Below are 19,579 nucleotides of genomic sequence, written 5' to 3' on the forward strand. Positions count from 1 at the left end.
GTTGATGCAAACAGGCCTTCTTTAACTGCTGAAGGTTAATGAGAACAGCAGTGAACACAATATAAAAATGATGTGTTCACAGCAAATGATGCCCAAATAAATTACAGCACACCATAAAAGCAAAAGTTTTCCTATGGTTCAAATAGGGAAATATTGGACAACCTGAATCATGGCGTGGTACACAGTGCTACAGTCCTAGCAATCCCCAAAAAACTTGTGTTTGTCCCAGTCGGTACCATATGCATTTTGTGAGTAGCCAAAAAACAGCTGTTAGGATAATGCTGTAAATTTTACTTTTATTGGTCTTGTGGTTACGTTTGTGTTTAATTTTTAATTCTTAAGAAATTCTTAAGGAATTCTGTTCTTAAGGAATTTATGTCCCATTTGTATTTGTACACACACAAGTTACGTCACAAAATTCACGTAAGCCAACACTGGAAGTGCAGAAACAGAGACTATACAACCCAAGTTTGAGAGAATGCATTTTGTTTTGAGTACATGGAAAAGTCAGAATGCAGAGGTTAATCCTTAATGTATGTTAAGGGGGCTCAGAGTTGCAGGCACTGCATAGGACTTAATACGTGTTCATTAACTGAAAAGCAGCTGTGTGACTTTGGGGAAGTTTCTTTAACTGTTTCTTATAGTAAAATGAAAATACTGATTGTACAGGTCTGTCCAACCTCAAAGTGTAATATTATTAAAAGTACTCTGTCAATTGTAATGTGCCAGACACACCATAGATGGTAGGATGACTGTTTTCAAGTGGTCTTCTTCCCTTCTCCCAGTTCCTTGAGAGAAAGGACCTTTTTCTCAGTCATCTTTACATCCCTGCCACACCAAGCCCCTCGTGTCTGAACAGACTCCTCTGCGTCTAAAATTACCAGTACAAAAGGTAAACCAGCCTCCCACTAAAACCAGAAGTTCTTACTGCCTCTAAAATAAACAGCCAAAACCCCCTTCATTTTGAAATAAGATCACAGTGACAAATCGCAATTCTGTTTCCAATCTTGTTAACACCAGGGTGTTGTGTTACTAGGACATTGTTTCCATTTGTTTCATTAAACTTTCAATAAAGGCTTTGTGTCTGTTTATATCCTTGAAAAGAAAGATTTAAACTCATTTAAAAGGTAAAACACCCACACAAAGGATTATCTGCTATCCCCTTAACATCTGGCAAGTTCTAAAAAAGATGAGGACACAATTAGTGTTCATATAAGCACAATTAAATTTCTCATTGTCAAAAAGTCACAGTGGGTGCCTCTCTGGAGATGAGAATGGAGAAGTGGTAAGGAGACAAGAGACAAGTTGCTGTAGTGGTTAGCTCCAGAGAGAAAAGAGATTTGAGAAGTGCCTAAAAAGCCAAAATAGGGCAGGGCAGCAGGCAGGGTTTCAGGACAATTCTGATATAAACCTGAAATTGGCCTGCCTGTTCCCTGCTAACACTGACACAAGTTTCCAACTTTTGCTGAGTCTACTTCGGATTTCTTTTAAACACTGCCTCCATATTATCCAAGACTGTTAGTGCTGTTACAGTGATGGCAGGCACCACAGGCTGTCTGCCCACACCAGCATTCTGACATTCTGGTTGAGTCCTGTCAGACTTCAAAACTATTTTTAACTACTGTGTTAACTCTGAATTTTAAATTTTCTCTTAATAGGGCAATAATAGCTGAAGCTTCCCAGGAGAAGTTTTCCAAATATTATAGGAGCTTTCTTGGAAAGATGTGGCATTTTATTAACAGATGGTCATAATGGAAATGTTTCACAAACAGGGAAACTGAGGAACATATAAACGACTAGAATCAAATCACAAGACCTGAATGAATATTGATGGAATCAGCTCAGTTACAGTTACAGTTGTTTCCTATCCATTTTTCTTTGAAGCCCTCCACGAAGCCTTTAACATCTGAAGTAAACACAGCTTTCTGGAGAGAGCGTCCTTTCAATCACATGAGTGACCTTCTAGTGCAATTTGGGGGAAGACGGAGCCGTAAGCCTCTCTTGCCATCAAAAGTTTAAAACAGCGAGTTGTACATCACTTAACCCCTCTTCCTCCCTCGGGACAGATGAAAGGACTCAGGAATAGGTAGTTTTATTAGACATGAATTTTTTTTTTTAATTTCGATTTTACAGCAGCAGGTGGAGAAGGAAAAAAAGACTGCAGAGAAGGGGCAAGTTTTCATTACTGAAACCAAGACAGCTCGAGTCCTGGTTTCTGGAATCTGTCTGGGAACTTGAGGCAGATGTTTCGGAAGAGACATGGGAGAGAAGGGCGGCATCATTTAAATGTCAGGCAATGGTAAATAAGCCTAGCGAGGGTTTTACATTTTGATGGAGTCTTGAGAACTCAGCATCACCATTCTTCTTAAAAAAAAAAAATCATTTTGAGAAACTATGAATAAAATGGCAAAATCCCAGCCAAGGGGGTGGCGCTCCAAAGCGTTACCTTTCCCACAGAAGTGGTTTTAGGATCGCGCCCTCTTTGCCCTGGCGAATGGCTCGGCTCACAACTGTTTCCCATTACTGTCGGCAGGACGCCGGGGGACTCGCTTTTGCCGCAGAACTTGGAGAGCAGACGCGACTGTGGGACGGGAACCGAATCACATCCGGGGAGGAGAGGTGGGGAGGCAGAGCGCCCCGCGGGCTGGCCCGGCCTCGGGTCACGAACTTCACCCGGATTTAACAAACCAAGCGATGCGGCACGAGAACTGGGCGAGAAGGACGAAACTTGAGCAATGGAGGAAGAACAGAAAGTGACGAGCGCAGCCTGGCCGAGAGCGGCTGGCTGCGGGCACCGGGGCCAGGAGCCCCCCGTCCCGCGAGTCGGCGCAGGGCCCCCCGACGTCCCCCCCGGAGCTCCCACCTGGCTGCGCCCCGGCCCGGCGCGGGCGGCTGGCTTGTCCCCGGCCTCTCCTCCTCTTCCTCTTCCTTGTCCCGGGAAGGGCTTCGGGGAGCGAAGAACCGGGAGAAGCTGTGCCAGGGGGCGCCGCCCCTCCTCCGGCCGCCGGACATCTCCCCGGCGCGGCAGCCGGTCCGCGGCCGTTCCCGGGGAACGCGCGAGACGGTGTCCTGCGCCCTGAGACCGGCGCCGCGGGACCCGGCGAGAGCAGGACTGACTCGGCGCGGGCGGGCGGCGCGACTCAGACCATCTCGGGCAGGAGAAGCGCGGGCGCTATGCGCTCCCAGCGCGGCTACTTCTCGCGCTGTGCGGCGGCTCCTCCTCCTGCCCCCAGCCCGCCCGCCCCCGGGAGGAGCCAGAGGCCGCGGCACCGCCCCGATCCCGGGACCCGCCGCCGTCCGCCACCGCCGGCCGGGTCCTCGCTGCCGGCGCTGGCCTGAGACCCGGCGGGACGCGCAACCCCGCTACGCCGGGCTTTGGGCTTCCCGCCCAAACGGCCTCCAGCCCGTTTGTCTTTTCGCTCAAATTTTCCTTCCTATTACTGATTTGTTTTTCTATCCTCCAGCCAATGGACGGAACAGTTTTCAGACTTTTGCAAGAAGTTCATGAACTAAAGTTTGTGAACACACCTGGTAAACTGCGGTACGAGAATGGCCTTGGCTGCTTTTCAGATAACGAACAGCTATTCCTAAAACAGCTTCCCAGGGCTGCAAAAGATGAGGTTACCCCGTGGCCGAGTCTTAGAAGTGGAGGGCTCCGTAGGTGCCTGTCTAGATCTGTCAACAACTCATTTCTTGTTCGGCTGGCTTACTACTGTGTGGAGTAACTTACTCTAACCCAGATGTGTTTTGATATTTCTCACACTCCGTGTTACACACTACTCTCCGGCGAACCCTCTTGCAAAACGTCACTGATCAAAAACAAGTGTAATTCAAACCTGTAAATGCTGGAACAAATGTAGTCATTACACAGACGTCACTGAAATCTGGAGACCAAAAGGTCCTTAAGATTTGCTTTTAAATATGTCTAAATACAGTAGTTTGGATTTTCTTAGTTTTTAAAAAAAAGTTACATACAAAAAGCTGTAATAATTAATGTATGCAACTTGATGAGTTTGAAGATAAATATACACCATGCAACCATCTTGGCAATCTATGCCATAAAACCATCCATCACCTCCAGAAGTTCCCTCCCACCCTCTTAGTTATTATTATAAACACTTATGACGTAAGATCTGCCCTCTTAGCAAAGTTTTAAGTATACAATGCAGTATCGTGAACTATAGGCACTGTGCTGTAAGTAGAGCTCTAGGACTTACTCATCTTGCATAACATCAACTTTGTACCCTTGGAATAATACCGCCCTGTTTCCCCTTCTCCAGCCCCTGGCAACCTCCTTTCCACTCTCTGCTTCTATGGATTTGACTTTTTTAGATGCATCAATATAAGTGAATCCATATAGTATAGTATTTGTCCTTCTATGTCTGACTTATTTCACTAATATAGTAGCACGATTTTTTTTTTTTTTTTTTTAGTTTTTTATACCCTAGTGGCTAGTAGAGAAAATATCAAGGGGCCCATTCACCCCAGGTGTTTTGTTTTAAAGCCAAGCTGCCCCTGTGAGGGTGTAGAAATCAGAAAAGTGAATATCCTATGCCCGTTCACTAAAAATGTTATACAAGTAAATGAGGTAAAAATGAAATGTCCAAGGCAGTTTTGACTTGGGGGAGGGGCAGGAAGGTACCCTGAGGTCATCCCCGCTCTGGCTTTGGAGTCCTGGGGGAGGAGAAGGTTGCTGATGAGTCGATTGGATGGCTACACACCCCCGGTCATTTCAGCACCAGCTGATGGCTGTTGAGCCTCCCTGCCACACCACAGCTGCCTCACAGAAGCACTCCAGCCCCTACTAACTGCAGCAGAGCCCAAAGCCGCTCACCCTAATTTGTTCTGGCTCAATTTAACCTACCAAAGTCAAATCAGTCTAGTTTCCTTCTGCTGGGTTCATCCCAGACGATCCCTCAAGATTGGGATCGTCTGGGATCAAAAGTGCTAGTCAGCACTTTCTCTTTTGCAAATCTTTCCTCCCTCTCTGTGAGTCTGAGAAAAAAGGGAAAAGCTAGAATAATACACTAGAATAAGACAAGTAAAATTTCCAGTTCGAGCCTTATTATTTTAGGGAAGAATCTCCATTAAAGGCCAGCTTACCAGAAAGCCCAGAGAATATGAAAGCAAAGAGAGTATGAAGCAAACCGTTCCCTCCAGCTAGAAGGCCTAGGGAATTAATCTCCCCAAAGGAATGTTAAATAACTACCAGATGTGTCCACCACTTGTACTGTGACCGAAGCAAACCCTACACCCTAATACCTACCCAGAGGGTAGATTTTTCCGGAAGTCTTTCTGGGGATAAAAACTTACTGGGGCCAGTAAGATTTATTACTGAGCTATGGTTTTATCTAATAATGCTATTTCTTTAAGAAAGGAATTTCTCTAAAAAATAGCTGTTAAGGAGAATGCTGTGATAGTCATATTTTTTCAATAACCACTATCCTTGGTAAAAGAGAAGGCATCAGAATCATGATGGGTAAAGTCCTTCATTCATATAGAAACTTTCTATAGTATTGGTGGTGATAGTACATGTAGTAGAAATAATGCTAATGTTCATCCAGCTAGAATCCCTTCTATTAATAAACAGCTTGCAAAGGTATAAGATAATATAAATGTTATTAGAGGCCCCTAAAATGAACAGTTGGTCCAATACAGACCCATGATATATATATATACACATATGTGTGTGTGTATATATATATACACACACATATGTATATATATATATACACATATGTGTATATATATATACACATATGTGTGTGTATATATATAATATATATATATATATATTTTTTTTCCCTCAAAAGCAACTGCTTCATGAAGGAAACAATGTCTAACGATATTCTAATCTCCAGCCTGTGGTAGAACAAAGCATTTGAATGAATTGTGAAGTAAGTATACATGGTGTCCTGCCTCCATTAAGGCAAACTTCGTCTATGAAAAATTAGCTTAAAACCATAAATTAATGATTCCTGAATTTTAATTTATTTACTTTTCAAGTACTTATCAGTTCCTAGATGTCCTCCATTCTTGTATTCTAAACTCATAATAACAAATTTCTGAATACTAAGTTTCAAGATTACGTTAGGAAGTCTGTAAAAAAGTTGAATTTTAGAGTTGTAAGGATCTTAGAGATGCAAATTTAGCACAGTTGTCTTCATTTGTTCATTCAGTTTTTCTGAAGACATTTAATAAGTATCTGCAGTAGAAGCATATTTACTGTGAAGCTGATGAAGCTGAAGCTTCGGGGCATCTCACTGGTACGGTCTCTTCCAATGTGAACTCAGGAATGCCGTCACTTGGTCGTGTGTGTTTATGAAATTTACAAAAGCAAACATTTAAACTGCAATTAAGACCACAATCTCTTTCCACTTGGATTTTCCCTCCATCACCTTATGCCTAGAGTCAGTTGGTATTGGAGTTACTGGGGGCACATTGGGATCTGCCGGGAAATTTGCTTTGGGGATACATTTAGTTTGGATTTAGTAGGATATATTTATTTGGTTGTCAGCTTCTCCAAAGAATAGTTGTTACTGCTTAAATTCCAATTTTTCCATTGTGCAACTCATCAAGCATTACACCCAGGATACATTATCACTACATAAACACATCCTAATTCCCCTAACACTGAAAATATGTGTGGGTAGTGGAGGTGAAACAAGATTCAAAATGTACAATAGCAAAAGGCGAGTTGTAGAAAATTATTTCAGGCATCAGAAGACAAAACTAAAACAGAAAGAATCACTTCTGATTGATGTAATTTCTCTCATAACAGTAATATATTCAATAATGGAGTGTATATAATTTTTATAATTGTAAATGCAGCAAACTTTTTTTTAATGAAAATCATGTAAAATAGAATTTTTCAGAATTTTTGTTTGTAGGGCACAAACCTGTAGCAATACCACAAACAATGAGTGTGTATGTGAGTGTATAGTGTTGTATGTTTACCTGGCCCTTCTATCAATAATAAATACACTCAACCAAATTTGAGGAAAGACTGAATTCTCTTTCCATTACATGTACAGAAAATGATACTAGAAAATCATTGTCATATGAAATGCTATCAAAGAGTATACCAACAAAAGTATAAGAAATACAATATTATAGAGGTATACCAGGCAGTTAATGGAAAAAATACTGTTTTCCTAGACTTTGTGATATTTGTAGTATTAGTCAACCTTTTAAAATTGGTAATTTGTATGATTTATTTTTTCATTCACTTTTTAAAAAATTTACTTATTTATTTTTGGCTGCATTGGGTCTTCGTTGCTACGTGCGGGCTTTCTCTAGGTGCGGCGAGCGGGGGCTACTCTTCGTTACGGTGTGCAGGCTTCTCATTGCTGTGGCTTCTCTTGTTGCGGAGCATGGGCTCTAGGCGTGTGGGCTTCAGTAGTTGCGGCTTCATTCACTTTTATATCTAATTTTTATTTTTAATTTTAAATCTTTCTCTTTAAAGAGGAATTGCAAAAATCTTCACATACCTTAAAACCTGGATCTGTCTTGGAGTGCCAACCATGTGTCAGATACACACTCATTCTTAGAGATACAGTGATGAATAAAACCAGTGCTTTCCCTCAAGGAGCAAGTTTGATGGGGTAAACAGAGGAGCAAAGCAGGTAGGACAAGGAAAATCCTTCTATGGGTATAAATAGGATGGGCCCCAACTTAGTCTAGAAGGTTCCAGGAAGGCTCACTAGAGGAGATAACTTTCTTCCTCTCTGCCTCCTGTGACCACCATGACTTCCACAAAAGGTCTGCAATTCAATACTTATTTGATGTGTGAGAAAAGCTGAAGTTCATCACGCTGTAACTGAACTCCCACTCCCAATGCATAAGCACTGTACTCCTCAAAAGTATGAGAAAAGACAAAGTGCTGACTCCAAAGCATTTCAACAAAGATGCAAGTGTAGTTTAGAAATGTTAAGCTTTTTGTTCTAAAAAGTCCACCAGAGGGATAAGCTTCTGTATATATGTTGGAGCACAGTATTTACTATGTGGCAGGTGGCCCAGGAATACTAAGACAGCTGTCAACATCAAGGAAAGCACCAGCCCATGAAAAGCAAGCAGATGGATCGGGGCACTTCACTAGCTGCCTCCTAGAATAATAGCTGTGCGTGGCCAAATGAGGCAATGCCACGCTGCCCAGGGCAGCAAAAAGCTATTACTGGGTATAAGCACTCAGTTAGGAGATGGGGCGGGGGAACGTCCTCCCCTTTCCTTTGTATAGCCCAGGTTTTCATTAAGAACCACAACAGCAAATAAGAAAGGGGGGAAAATGATGTTAGCATCTCTCATTCTGTTACATTCTGATTATCATGGTTTGTAACACGGGAAAATGCCTCAGTCTTGCTGCTTCAATGAGAGCAGATGGTGAAATTTTAAGTAATTGGTTATTCAGACTTCTATGGGATGCATGAAGTTCTATTGTATTGTTTGTCTGGTTTTTATTTCCAGAACATGTGGAGATTGACATCTTTCAAACACACATCTTTTAATGCTTAAATTAAGATGTGTTAGTCTGACCTAAATTACATTTACTCTTTTCTTCCCTTGAAATTGATGATGATACTTATGAAGAGAAATGAATGCTTTAAAAAATTATAACATTAACAATCAAATATTTTCTTCTAAAACAGTGGAAAATTTGCTAATACCAAACCATTGTATTCTAAAGGGTATATACATAGAAGAAGGATTTCTTTCGCAAGCATAGATTATAAAATCTATTCCAAAATAGTTATTCATACCAATTCAGTTTGATATGTCTTTTGTTTGAGTCAAAAGCTATCTATAATATAAAGTCATATGTAGACTATTAACTTTTAGTAATGCAGCTTCATACACATGACACAGATAATGGCTCAGAATAATAATTTACTATTATATGCAAAACTCAGTTCCTATATTCTGTTTTCCCAAAATAATTGATGAGTACAGAAGTTATGCACTATATTGTACATATCTGATATACAATTTTAAATGGATTTATTTTGAAAAGAACAATTGTTTATAAATTTCTGGACTGTACTATTTTAGTGTTTATTGTAAATTTTGTTTATTAGGGCTCATGAAACAAAGCTTCAGAGGAAAAAGATAATTGGTTTGTGAATTAGCTTTCTTGTTTTTTTTATTTTGAAGTTGGAGAACAGACATATCCCAGAATCCTGAGTTCTTTTACTATGAACACGTTCCCAGTTTGATTTGCTGCAAATGGTTTAAAAGCAAGGCATAGAGGCAGCTGTTATTGTGAGCAAATGTTTTGATTAGAGAGAGAAAGCAGCTGGAAATGATACATGCTGTCACGTAAGATAAGCCACAGTTTTCAAATGGGGACTTTACCTAATCTGAAATTGAGATTAGCATTATTTCCTTTACATGAATTTTCTTTGTATAGAATGGGCTAGAAGTCTATTCACTTTGTTTATAATCTGGAGTGATGAAGTACTGATACTTACCTATGGAAATCTTACATAGTCCATTATGAAATAATAATATTAACAAACTTTCATGAAATTTCATTTAAAAATATTGCTAAATGTAGTTAAAAAATCCATATGAAGCTTATAAAATCAAGTGTTATTGTAGAGGATACAATTTTGATTTTTTTAGAAATGCAGTAAGTACATTCTCAATGCCTCCACTTCCATTTTGAAAAATTTGTAAAAATTTATCAAACTGTAACTTAATTGGTTTTGCAAATAATGAACAAAAGCAGACTACATCAAATATTTCCATCAGTCTGTGTTAGCAACTGAATTCCTTCCTCACCTCTTCCAATCAACTTTTCATTGGTAAATAGTAAAAGGAGTTACCTATGAAAAAAAGGTAAAACAGAAGACAAGAAGTTACAATAGGAATACTTTGACTCCAGTATCGAAGTAAAAAGGTAATTCTTGTAACTGATTTCATATTAATAACCATTCTTAAGTTCCATTCATTTCTACATTCTATCTTCTACTTTACTTTTCTTTCTTTCAACTCCCCAAATAAGTATTTCTGAGTAATCAGTTTCCATCATAAGTCATTTGGTTTATTTCTCCTACAGGTGAATATATTGACATATGACTTTGAATTATCAAGTCTGGAAGACAATCAAATGAACAAATTGTTTTCATCAATTTCACAGTTGGTCTTAGATTAAGTAACTCCAGAAATGATGATTCCATTTCTATCTGGTTCAACAGGAACTCCACTTCAAATGATCAATCATGTATATCATCAAATGAAATAGCTGACCACACCACAATATAGAACTTTATAAACCATATGCAGTCTGAGGGGAATGGAAATTAACTCATTCATTTTAAATTCTGCCACTTTCATTCTAGTTTTTCCTACCACTTAAAGACATTCTGTAGGTATATGTAGTCTCTGCAGCTTAAATAAAACACAATCTAGCTTAGAAATAAAAAGCATCTTTTAATAAAATTTAAAAAGTAGCTATTGGAAAACTCTTCCTTAGTAGGTAAGGAAGGTAGAGAAATTTTTTAAAATTATGTATCTACTGAAAAGTTTATTAATCAGTCTACATTTCAGAAAAACAAAACAAAACAAAAAATAAGAAAATGGAAAATTCTGAAATAAAGATCTATATAGAGTCTAAATCAAGATCATTGACCTAGTAGTCATTCTTCTAGTGTTAGCTGCCTCAAACTCGATTAGGAAAGTTGGTGGGAGGAATATATATTAAAAAAAACCAAAAACCAAAAAACAATATCCCATCTACAAAGCTATTTTATGGCCTTCTACCTGTTCAATAAACATTCTACCTGTTCCAGGCTCTGCGTTTGACGATGGGAATACACAATGTGATCCACCCTCAAGACACTGTCTCAAAAAAGGAGAACAGAACTAAGTGACAGTTACAAACTACAGGACAGCGTGATAAATTTTAAAAGTGAGAAATACGTACATGGGAAAAGGGGAGAAGAAAGTGTCTAACTGTATCACTTGGGCAGGCTGTACTTGAGGTCAGGGATAGATTTCACAAATCAGGCTCCAGAAACATGGATCAGAAAGTCCTGCAACCACAACCAGTTAAAACACCTGTTGAAACATTTATATTAGAAATGTCGCACTTGTCAGAAAGCAGTATCAAAGCCCAACAGGAGTGCATACAATACTGGGCCAACAATAGACATATAATTAATATCTGCTATCTGATTTGGTGAGGAGACATTACAGTCAGTGGGTGCTACTACATTGTGAATCATCAAATACTATGTGTAACATATGGATAGTCAAGGGCTTTGGTATGTTAATATGAAACTACCTTTAAGTGAACTACTTGCTTCATTCTTTAAAATAATTGCATAATTAAAAAGTAGACGACAATAATAAAGTATGAGAAATATGCAAGTAGAGAAACTGCTGCACTGATCCTAACTCGACTTACATAATCTGAGTTTATGTCTGCCAATTACTGACTGAGACAGGTTAGACCAGTAAATCAGGATGGAGAAGTCTTACTACTAACCAAATATCTAATTTAGGACCAAAATCAAGTGTATACAAGAACCAAACAGTTTGACATTTGTTTGGCATTCTTGTATAAATTGCCTTTTTCACAGCTATTACACTGAATTCACTCTAACTTGTCAGGTTGATATTATTTCTGTTGGGAAATCCAGGAAGTCACCTGGTCCATGTTTATGATTAGTGGTTAAAGTGCTTTTTTTCCTCTAAAAATTGGCAGTAGCGCTGTATTGTCTAATAGTATATCTACAAATTTCAAGAGATCTGTAACTCATATAATAAATATATTCACATTTCCCATACTGTTTGCAGTTGTCAACATATTCAGGCCGTTGATTTTTATGTTATACAATTTTAGACTTTCTTTTTTGAAAATAAATTACTCAAATCTACTGTATTCTATTCTGGTTCTTCTTATGTAAAATGCCACTTACTCTATATTACTATTTTGTATAAAATTATTTTTACCTAAAGATAATTTTTATTTTGAAATTATTTCATACTTATTGAAAAACTACAAGAATAGTACAAAGACCCTTTTTTATTCCCTGAATCATTTGAAAGTATGATTTCAAAATGATGTCCTATCACCCCTAAATACTTTGATGTATTGATATAACTTACAAATATGACCATTCTGTTAAAATCCTAAATAGCCACAACACAACCCTCAAAATCAAGAAATTAATGTTACTATATTCTACCATCTTATCCTCTGGCCCCATTCACATTTTGCTAATTGTCTCATTTATGTTCATCACAGCAAAGTGAGCCAATCCAGAATCACATATTACATTTAGTTGTCATGTATCTTTAGTCTCCTTCATTCTGTAGAAGTGCCAGTCTTTCCTTGACTTTCATGACTGTGACACTTTTGAATGTTACAGGGACAGTCCTCCATTTGGGTATGTGGTGTTTCCCTGTGCTTAGAGTCAGGCTATGCATTTTTCATACAAATACCACAAAAGTAATGTTATGCTCTTCTCATGGCTGGTGTACATGATTTCAATTTGTCCCACTGCAGATGATGTTTACTTGGATCACTTGATGAAATCCATTTTAATTTATTGGCTTTTTAACATACCTCTTAAATTTTGAAAATAGATGCTCTAGGAATTACAATACACATCCTTAATTTACACTGTCTACTAGAATTATTACTCTATCACTCCATGTAAAAAATGTAGAAGTTTTGAAGCTGTTTAGGTCCTTTATAAGCCACCCGCATCAGTTATATTGCAGTGTCATATGTCATTTGTATTACATCTACATACATTATAAAACCCATAAGAATATGCTACACTTTTTGCTTTAAACATTTGCTTTAAACATAAGGACATTAAAGAAAAAAGTCTTTTACATTTACCCAAATATTTACCATTTACTTGGTTTTCATTGTTTCCCGAAAATTAGTTTCCCTTTAGTATCATCTCCCTTCAGCCTGAAGAACATTTCTTATAGTAGTGCAGATATAATGGTGAAATTTTTTCTTAGTTTTCTATCTTAGAATTCTGGTTCAACATTTTTTTTTTTCTCTCAATACTTTAAAGATATTGTACTACTGTTTTCTGGCACAGATTGTTCCTGATAAGAAATCCACAGTAGTTTGTAACACTGTTACTTTGTATATAATGTTGATTTCTACCCCCACACCCCCATGTTTCTGAGATTTTCTTTAGTTTTCAACAATTTGCTATTTTTTTAAAGGAATTTTTTCTTTCTTTTTTAAAAATTAATTTATTTTTGGCTGTGTTGGGTCTTCGTTGCTGTGCGCGGGCTTTCTCTAGTTGCGGAGAGCAGGGGCTACTCTTTGTTGCGGTGTGTGGGCTTCTCATTGCAGTGGCATCTCTTGTTGTGGAGCATGGGTTCCAGGCACGTGGGCTTCAGTAGTTGTGGCACACGGGCTCAGCAGTTGTGGCTTGCGGGCTCTAGAGCACAGGCTCAGTAGTTGTGGTGCACAGGCTTAGTTGCTCCACGGCACGTGAGATTTTCCCGGCCAGGGATCAAACCCATGTCCCCTGCATTGGCAGGCGGACTCTTAACCACTGCGCCACCAGGTAAGTCCCAACAATTTGCTATCATACACCTAGTTTTTTGTTTGTTTTGTATTAACTCTATTTGGGGTTTGCTAAGCTTTTTGAATCTATAAATTATATATTTCATTCAATTTAGGAATTTTTCACCCATTATTTCTTCAAAAATATATTCTGTCCCATTCTCTCTTTCCTCTCCCTGTGGGACTCTATTACATATATTTTAAAAATTTTGATATTATCCCACAGGATCCTGAAGCACTGATGATTTTTTTTCAATATTTCTTGCTCTCTCTTTTTCAGATGGAACACTTTCTATTCATCTGTATCTTCGAGTTCACTGCTTATTTCTCTGTCATTTTCATTCTATGAAATGAATGATTTCTATGATTTTTTTAATGTCAGATATTGTGTTTTTCAGTTCTAGAATTTCATTTACTTTCTTTTTATATCTTCTATTTTTCTGCTGAAATTCCTATCTTTTCATTTGTTATAAGCAAGTTTTCCTTTGCCTCATTGACATATTATAGCTGCCTTAAAGTCCTTATCTGATCATTCCATTTGAGTCTTCACAGTATTGACCTCCATTATCTTTTCCCTTGAGAATGGGTCACAGTTTTCTGGTTTTTCACATAACAAGTAATTTTGTACTTAGGAATAAACCTCACCAAGGAGGTGAAAGACTTATACACTGAGAACTATAAAACATTAATAAGGGAAATTAAAGATGATTGAAAGAAATGGAAAGCTATCCCATGCTCTTGGATTGAAGAATTAATATTGTAAAAATGGCCATACTACCCAAAGCAATCTACAGATTTAATGTGATCCCTACCAAATTACCCATGACCTTTTCCACAGTACTAGACCAAATAATCCTAAAATTCATATGGAACCATAAAAGACCCAGAATTGCCAAAGTAATCCTGAAGAAAAAGAACAAAGCAGGAGGCATAACCATCCCAGGCTTCAGACAATACTACAAAGCTACAGTAATCAAAACAGCATGGTATTAGCACAAAAACAGACATACAGATCAATGGAAGAGAATAGAGAGCCAAGAAATAAACCCACACACCTATGATCAATTAATCTTCAACAAAGGAGGCAAGAATATACAACGGGAAAAAGACAAACTCTTCAGCAAGTGGTGTTGGGGAAGTTGGACAGTCACATGTAAATCAATGAAGTTAGAACACACCCTCTCACCACACACAAAAATAAACTCAAAATAGCTTAAAGACTTAAACATAAGACATGACACCATAAAACTTCTAGAAGAGAACATAGGCAAAACATTCTCTGACATAAATTGTACCAATGTTTTCTTAGGTCAGTCTTCCCAGGCAATAGAAATAAAAACGAAAATAAACAAATGGACCCTAATCAAACTTACAAGCTTTTGCACAGCAAAGGAAACCATAAACAAAACTAAAAGATAGCCTACAGAATGGGAGAAAATATTGCAAATGATGCAACTGACAAGGGATTAATCTAAAAAATTTACAAACAGCTCGTGTGGTTCAATATCAGAAAAACAAAAACAATCCAATAAAAAAATGGGCATAGGGGCTTCCCTGGTGGCTCAGTGGTTAAGAATCCACCTGCCAATGCAGGGGACATGGGTTTGAGCCTGGTCCGGGAAGATCCGACATGCCACAACTAAGCCTGTGCACCACAACTACTGAACCTGTGCTCTAGAGCCCGCGAGCCACACCTACTGAAGCCCACACGCCTAGAGCCCGAGCTCCGCAACAAGAGAAGCCACCGCAATGAGAAACCCATGCACTGCAACAGAGAGTAGCCCTGCTCGCGGCAACTAGAGAAAGCCACGTGCAGCAACGAAGACCCCAATGCAGCCCAAAATGAATAAATAAATAAATTTATTTAAAAAAAAATGGGCATAAGACCTAAAGAGACATTTCTCCAAAGAAGAAATACAGATGGCCAACAGGCACATGAAAAGATGCTCAACATCACTAATTATTAGAGAAATGCAAATCAAAACTACAATGAGGTACCACCTCACACGTGTCAGAGTGGCTGTCATTAAAAAAATCTACAAATAACAAATGCTGGAGAGGGTGTGGAGAAAAGGGAACCTTCCTACACTGTTGGTGGGAATGTAAGTTGGCTCAGCCACTGTGGAAAACAGTAGGGAGGTTCCTCAGAAAACTAAAAAATTATCATATGTTCCAGCAATCCTACTCCTGGGCATATATCCAGATAAAACTATATAACTCAAAAATATACATGCACCCCTATGTTTACAGCAGCACTGTTCACAGTAGCCAAGACATGGAAACAACCTAAATGTTCACTGACAGATGAATGGATAAAGAAGAGGTGGTACATATATACAATGGAATACTACTCAGCCATAAAAAAAGAATGAAATAATGCCATTTGCAGCAACATGGATGCAACTAGAGATTATCATACTAAGTGAAGTAAGTCAGAATGAGAGAGACAAATACCACATGATATCACTTATATGTAGAATCTAAAATGACACAAATGAACATATTTATAAAACAGAAACAGTCAGGGACATAGAGAATAGACTGGTGGTTGCCAAGGGGGAGGGAAGTGGGAGAGGGTTGGATTGGGAGTTGGGGATTAGCAGATGCGATCCGGTATATATAGGATGGATAAACAACAAGGTCCTACTGTATAGCACGAGGAACTATATTCAATATCCTGTAGTAAACCATAATGGAAAAGAATATGAATAAGAATGCATATATATATATACATCTGAGTCACTTTGCCATACAGCAGTAATTAACACAACATTGTAATTGTAATTCAACTATACCCAGACCAGGGATCGAACCTGTGTCCCCTGCATTGGCAGGCAGATTCTTAACCACTGCACCACCAGGGAAATCCCTCTTATTTAAATTCTATGGAGATTATTGATAATTTTTCTTTAGCAGGCCTTCATTCTGGTTAGATTCAGGCCAAAAGTTCCAACCAGCCTTGTGGGAGTCATATTTCAATGTTATTTCTGTTTTCAAAAACCTCCAGAGTTTTATTCATATCTGGGCCATGTGTGAGCCACCCAGTAGCTAATCCTGGATTTGGGTCATAGTTTACTTCTCAAAGTCTGTGTATGCTGTTTGGACTCAGACCCACACTGAGGGCAAGACTGAGATTTCATATGCAACTTTATGGGGTTACTTTGTTGATCTCTTCTCTCTCCCAATCTCCTCTGTACTTTAGTTCCTGGGGCTCCCCCCACTTTTTTTTTTTTTTTTAACCTCCCAGCTAGAAAGCTGAGGCTTTATGTGCCCTGCTCTACCATACACTTCCTATGAATATGCCCATCTGGGGCCAAGCAGTGGGAAGACAGAGAGAACAAAAGCAATGGGATTTACCACATCCTCTTGGGACCACAGCTCCTCTGATTGTACACGAAGGTTCCCTTTCTTCAGAATCTTAGGTGTCTGTGGGTTTGCCACTGCCACTGTTGCTACTGTTGCTGCTGCTGACACCCTCAGATTGTTTGAGAGCTGGTGTACAAGAAAACATAGAAAAAGAAAACGGAGTATTTTCTTAATTTTTGCTGGTCATTAGGAGACTCCCTTCCCACTCTTTGAGCCAAAATTAGGTTTTCTCTGGAGCTCTGTCTGCACAGATTCCCAATTCTGGGTTTTAAGCAGCCTTAAGCCCAAGTAGAGGGGCTACCAAAGGGGGAAAAAATGGGTAAACTCACTGTTGGTCTTGTGGTATGTTAAATTCTGATCTTCTTCAATCTGACTGCTACTCAGAGTCCTCAAGTAGCTGGCCCATGCATTCAAATAGCTGGTCTATGCAGGTTTTATGGCTGCATTCGGTGGGGATAGGATGGAGTGTACTTACTCTAACTTACCCAGAGCCAGAACTTCCAAGGTAGCTTTTGATCAACTGTTTATCACTATGCTCACTTGAGGGTGACTTTTACATGCTTCAAAATCCTAGGGCTTCAGGATGTGGACGGTGTGGGAGGGTATATGCGTTACGTGGGGGCAGTAGTTAAGTAGGAAATCTCTGTATCTTCTGCTCAGTTTTGCTGTGAACTTCAATTTGCTCTAAAAATAAAGTCTATTTAAAAAATGATGATCCTGGTGACAAGATGGCAGAGTAGGACATGAGCTCACACCTTCTTATGGAAACATCAAAATCAACTAATTGCTGAACAACCACTGACAGAAAAATGCTGGAACCACCAAAAAAGATACCCTACAACCAAAGACAAAGAAGAAACCACAATGAGACAGTAGAAGGGGCACAATCGTGATAAAATCAAATCCCATACCTGCCGGGTGGGTGACCCACAAACTGGAAAATAATTATACCACAGAAGTTCTCTCACAGAAGTGAAAGTTCTGAGCCCTACATCAGGCTCCCTAGCTTGGGGGGCCTGGAAACGGGAGGAAGAGCCCCCAGAGAATTTGGCTTTGAAGGCCAGAGGGGTTTGATCACAGGAATTCTTCCACAGGACTGGGGGAAACAGAAACTCCACTCTTGGAGGGCACACACAAGGTCTTGTGTGCACCAGGACCCAGGGAAAAAAACTGGATAGCTATACGTAAAAAAAATGAAATTAGAACATTCTTTAACACCATACAAAAAAATAAACTCAAAATGGGATAAAGACCTAAATTTAGGATCAGATACTATAAAACTCTTAGAGGACAACATAGGCAGAATACTCTTTGACATAAATCACAGCAATATCTTCTTCAAGCCGTCTCCTAGAGTAATGGAAATAAGAACAAACAGACAAAAAAGCCAAATGGGACCTAATTAAACTCAAAAGCTTTTGCACAGCAAAAGAAACCATAAACAAAACAAAAAGACAACCTAGAGAATGGGAGAAAATATTTGCAAAAGATGTGACCAACAAGGGATTAATCTCCAAAATTTACAAACAGCTCATGTGGTTCAATACCAAAAAAACCAACAACCCAATCAAAAAATTGGCAGAAGACCTAAATAGACATCTCTCCAAAGAAGACAAACAGATGGCCAAGAGGCACATGAAAAGATGCTCAACATCACTAATTATTAGAGAAATGCAAATCAAAACCACCATGAGATATCACCTCACACCAGCCAGAAGTACCGTCATCAAAAAGTCTACAAACAATAAATGCTGGAGAGGGTGTGGAGAAAAGGGAAACCTCCTACACTGTTGGTGGGAATGTAAATTGGTACAACCACTATGGAGAACAGTATGGAGGTTCCTTAAAAAACTTTAAAGAGAGCTACCATATGATCTAGCAATCCCACTCCTGGGCATATATCCAGAGAAAAACATGGTTCGAAAGTATACATGCACCCCTGTTCACTGAAGCGCTGTTTACAATTGCCAAGACATGGAAGCAACCTAAATGTCCATTGATAGATGAATGGATAAAGGAAGTTGTGGTATATATATACACAATGGAATATTACTCAGCAATTAAAAAGAATGATATAATGTCCTTTGCAGCAACATGGATGGACCTGGATGTTAACATACTAAGTGAAGTAAGTCAGCAGAGAAAGACAAATATCATATGATATCACTTATATGTAGAATCTAAAAAAAAAAAGTGATACAAATGAACTTATTTACAAAACAGAAACAGACTCACAGACTTAGAAAATGAACATATGGTTATCCGGGTGGGGGGAGGGATAGATTGGGAGTTTGGTATTGACATGTACACACTGCTATATTTAAAATAGATAACCAACAAGGACCTACTGTATGGCACAGGAAACTCTGCTCAATATTCTGTAATAACCTGAATCGGAAAAGAATTTGAAAAAGAATAGATGTTTGTATATGTATAACTGAATCACTTTGCTGTACACCTGAAACTAACACAACATTGTTAATCAACTCTACTCCAATATAAAATAAATATTTAAAACATTTAAAACATAAAAATGAAAAAAGAAAAGTCCTAGGGGAATACTTCTCATGTATTCTACCATAGGTGACTCTGATGAAAATTTGAGAATATTGTTGGATATAGCCTGGGTTCCTCAGAAAGCATTGCTGAGGCAGAGATGTTTTGTATCAATTT

General features: G+C 38.7%; 2 protein-coding genes across 4 annotated transcripts in view; both read right to left on the reverse strand.

Moving 5' to 3' along the window:
* CRYBG3 (crystallin beta-gamma domain containing 3) overlaps positions 1 to 3,196 on the reverse strand; it is a 113,751-nt gene extending 110,555 nt beyond the window's left edge. For 2 of the 3 annotated variants that reach the window (XR_009008101.1, XM_057544991.1), the window contains exon 1: positions 2,864 to 3,196. Coding sequence is in view for 1 of the 3 variants with exons in the window: in XM_057544991.1 (XP_057400974.1) it covers positions 2,864 to 3,012 (149 nt within the window). In the remaining 2 variants the exon portion in view is untranslated. The remainder of the gene's footprint in view (positions 1 to 2,863) is intronic. The other variant, XM_057544992.1, reaches the window with a different exon arrangement.
* Positions 3,197 to 9,564: 6,368 nt separating this feature from the next.
* Positions 9,565 to 19,579, reverse strand: part of ARL6 (ADP ribosylation factor like GTPase 6) — a 58,594-nt gene continuing 48,579 nt past the window's right edge. Inside the window, exons 8-9 of the transcript XR_449462.3 lie at positions 10,922 to 11,030; positions 9,565 to 9,821 (exon numbers count right to left, since the gene is read on the reverse strand). The gene's annotated coding sequence lies outside the window, so the exon portion shown is untranslated. The remainder of the gene's footprint in view (positions 9,822 to 10,921; positions 11,031 to 19,579) is intronic.

Source organism: Balaenoptera acutorostrata, chromosome 4 (assembly GCF_949987535.1).
Source record: "Balaenoptera acutorostrata chromosome 4, mBalAcu1.1, whole genome shotgun sequence".
Lineage (NCBI taxonomy): Eukaryota > Metazoa > Chordata > Mammalia > Artiodactyla > Balaenopteridae > Balaenoptera > Balaenoptera acutorostrata.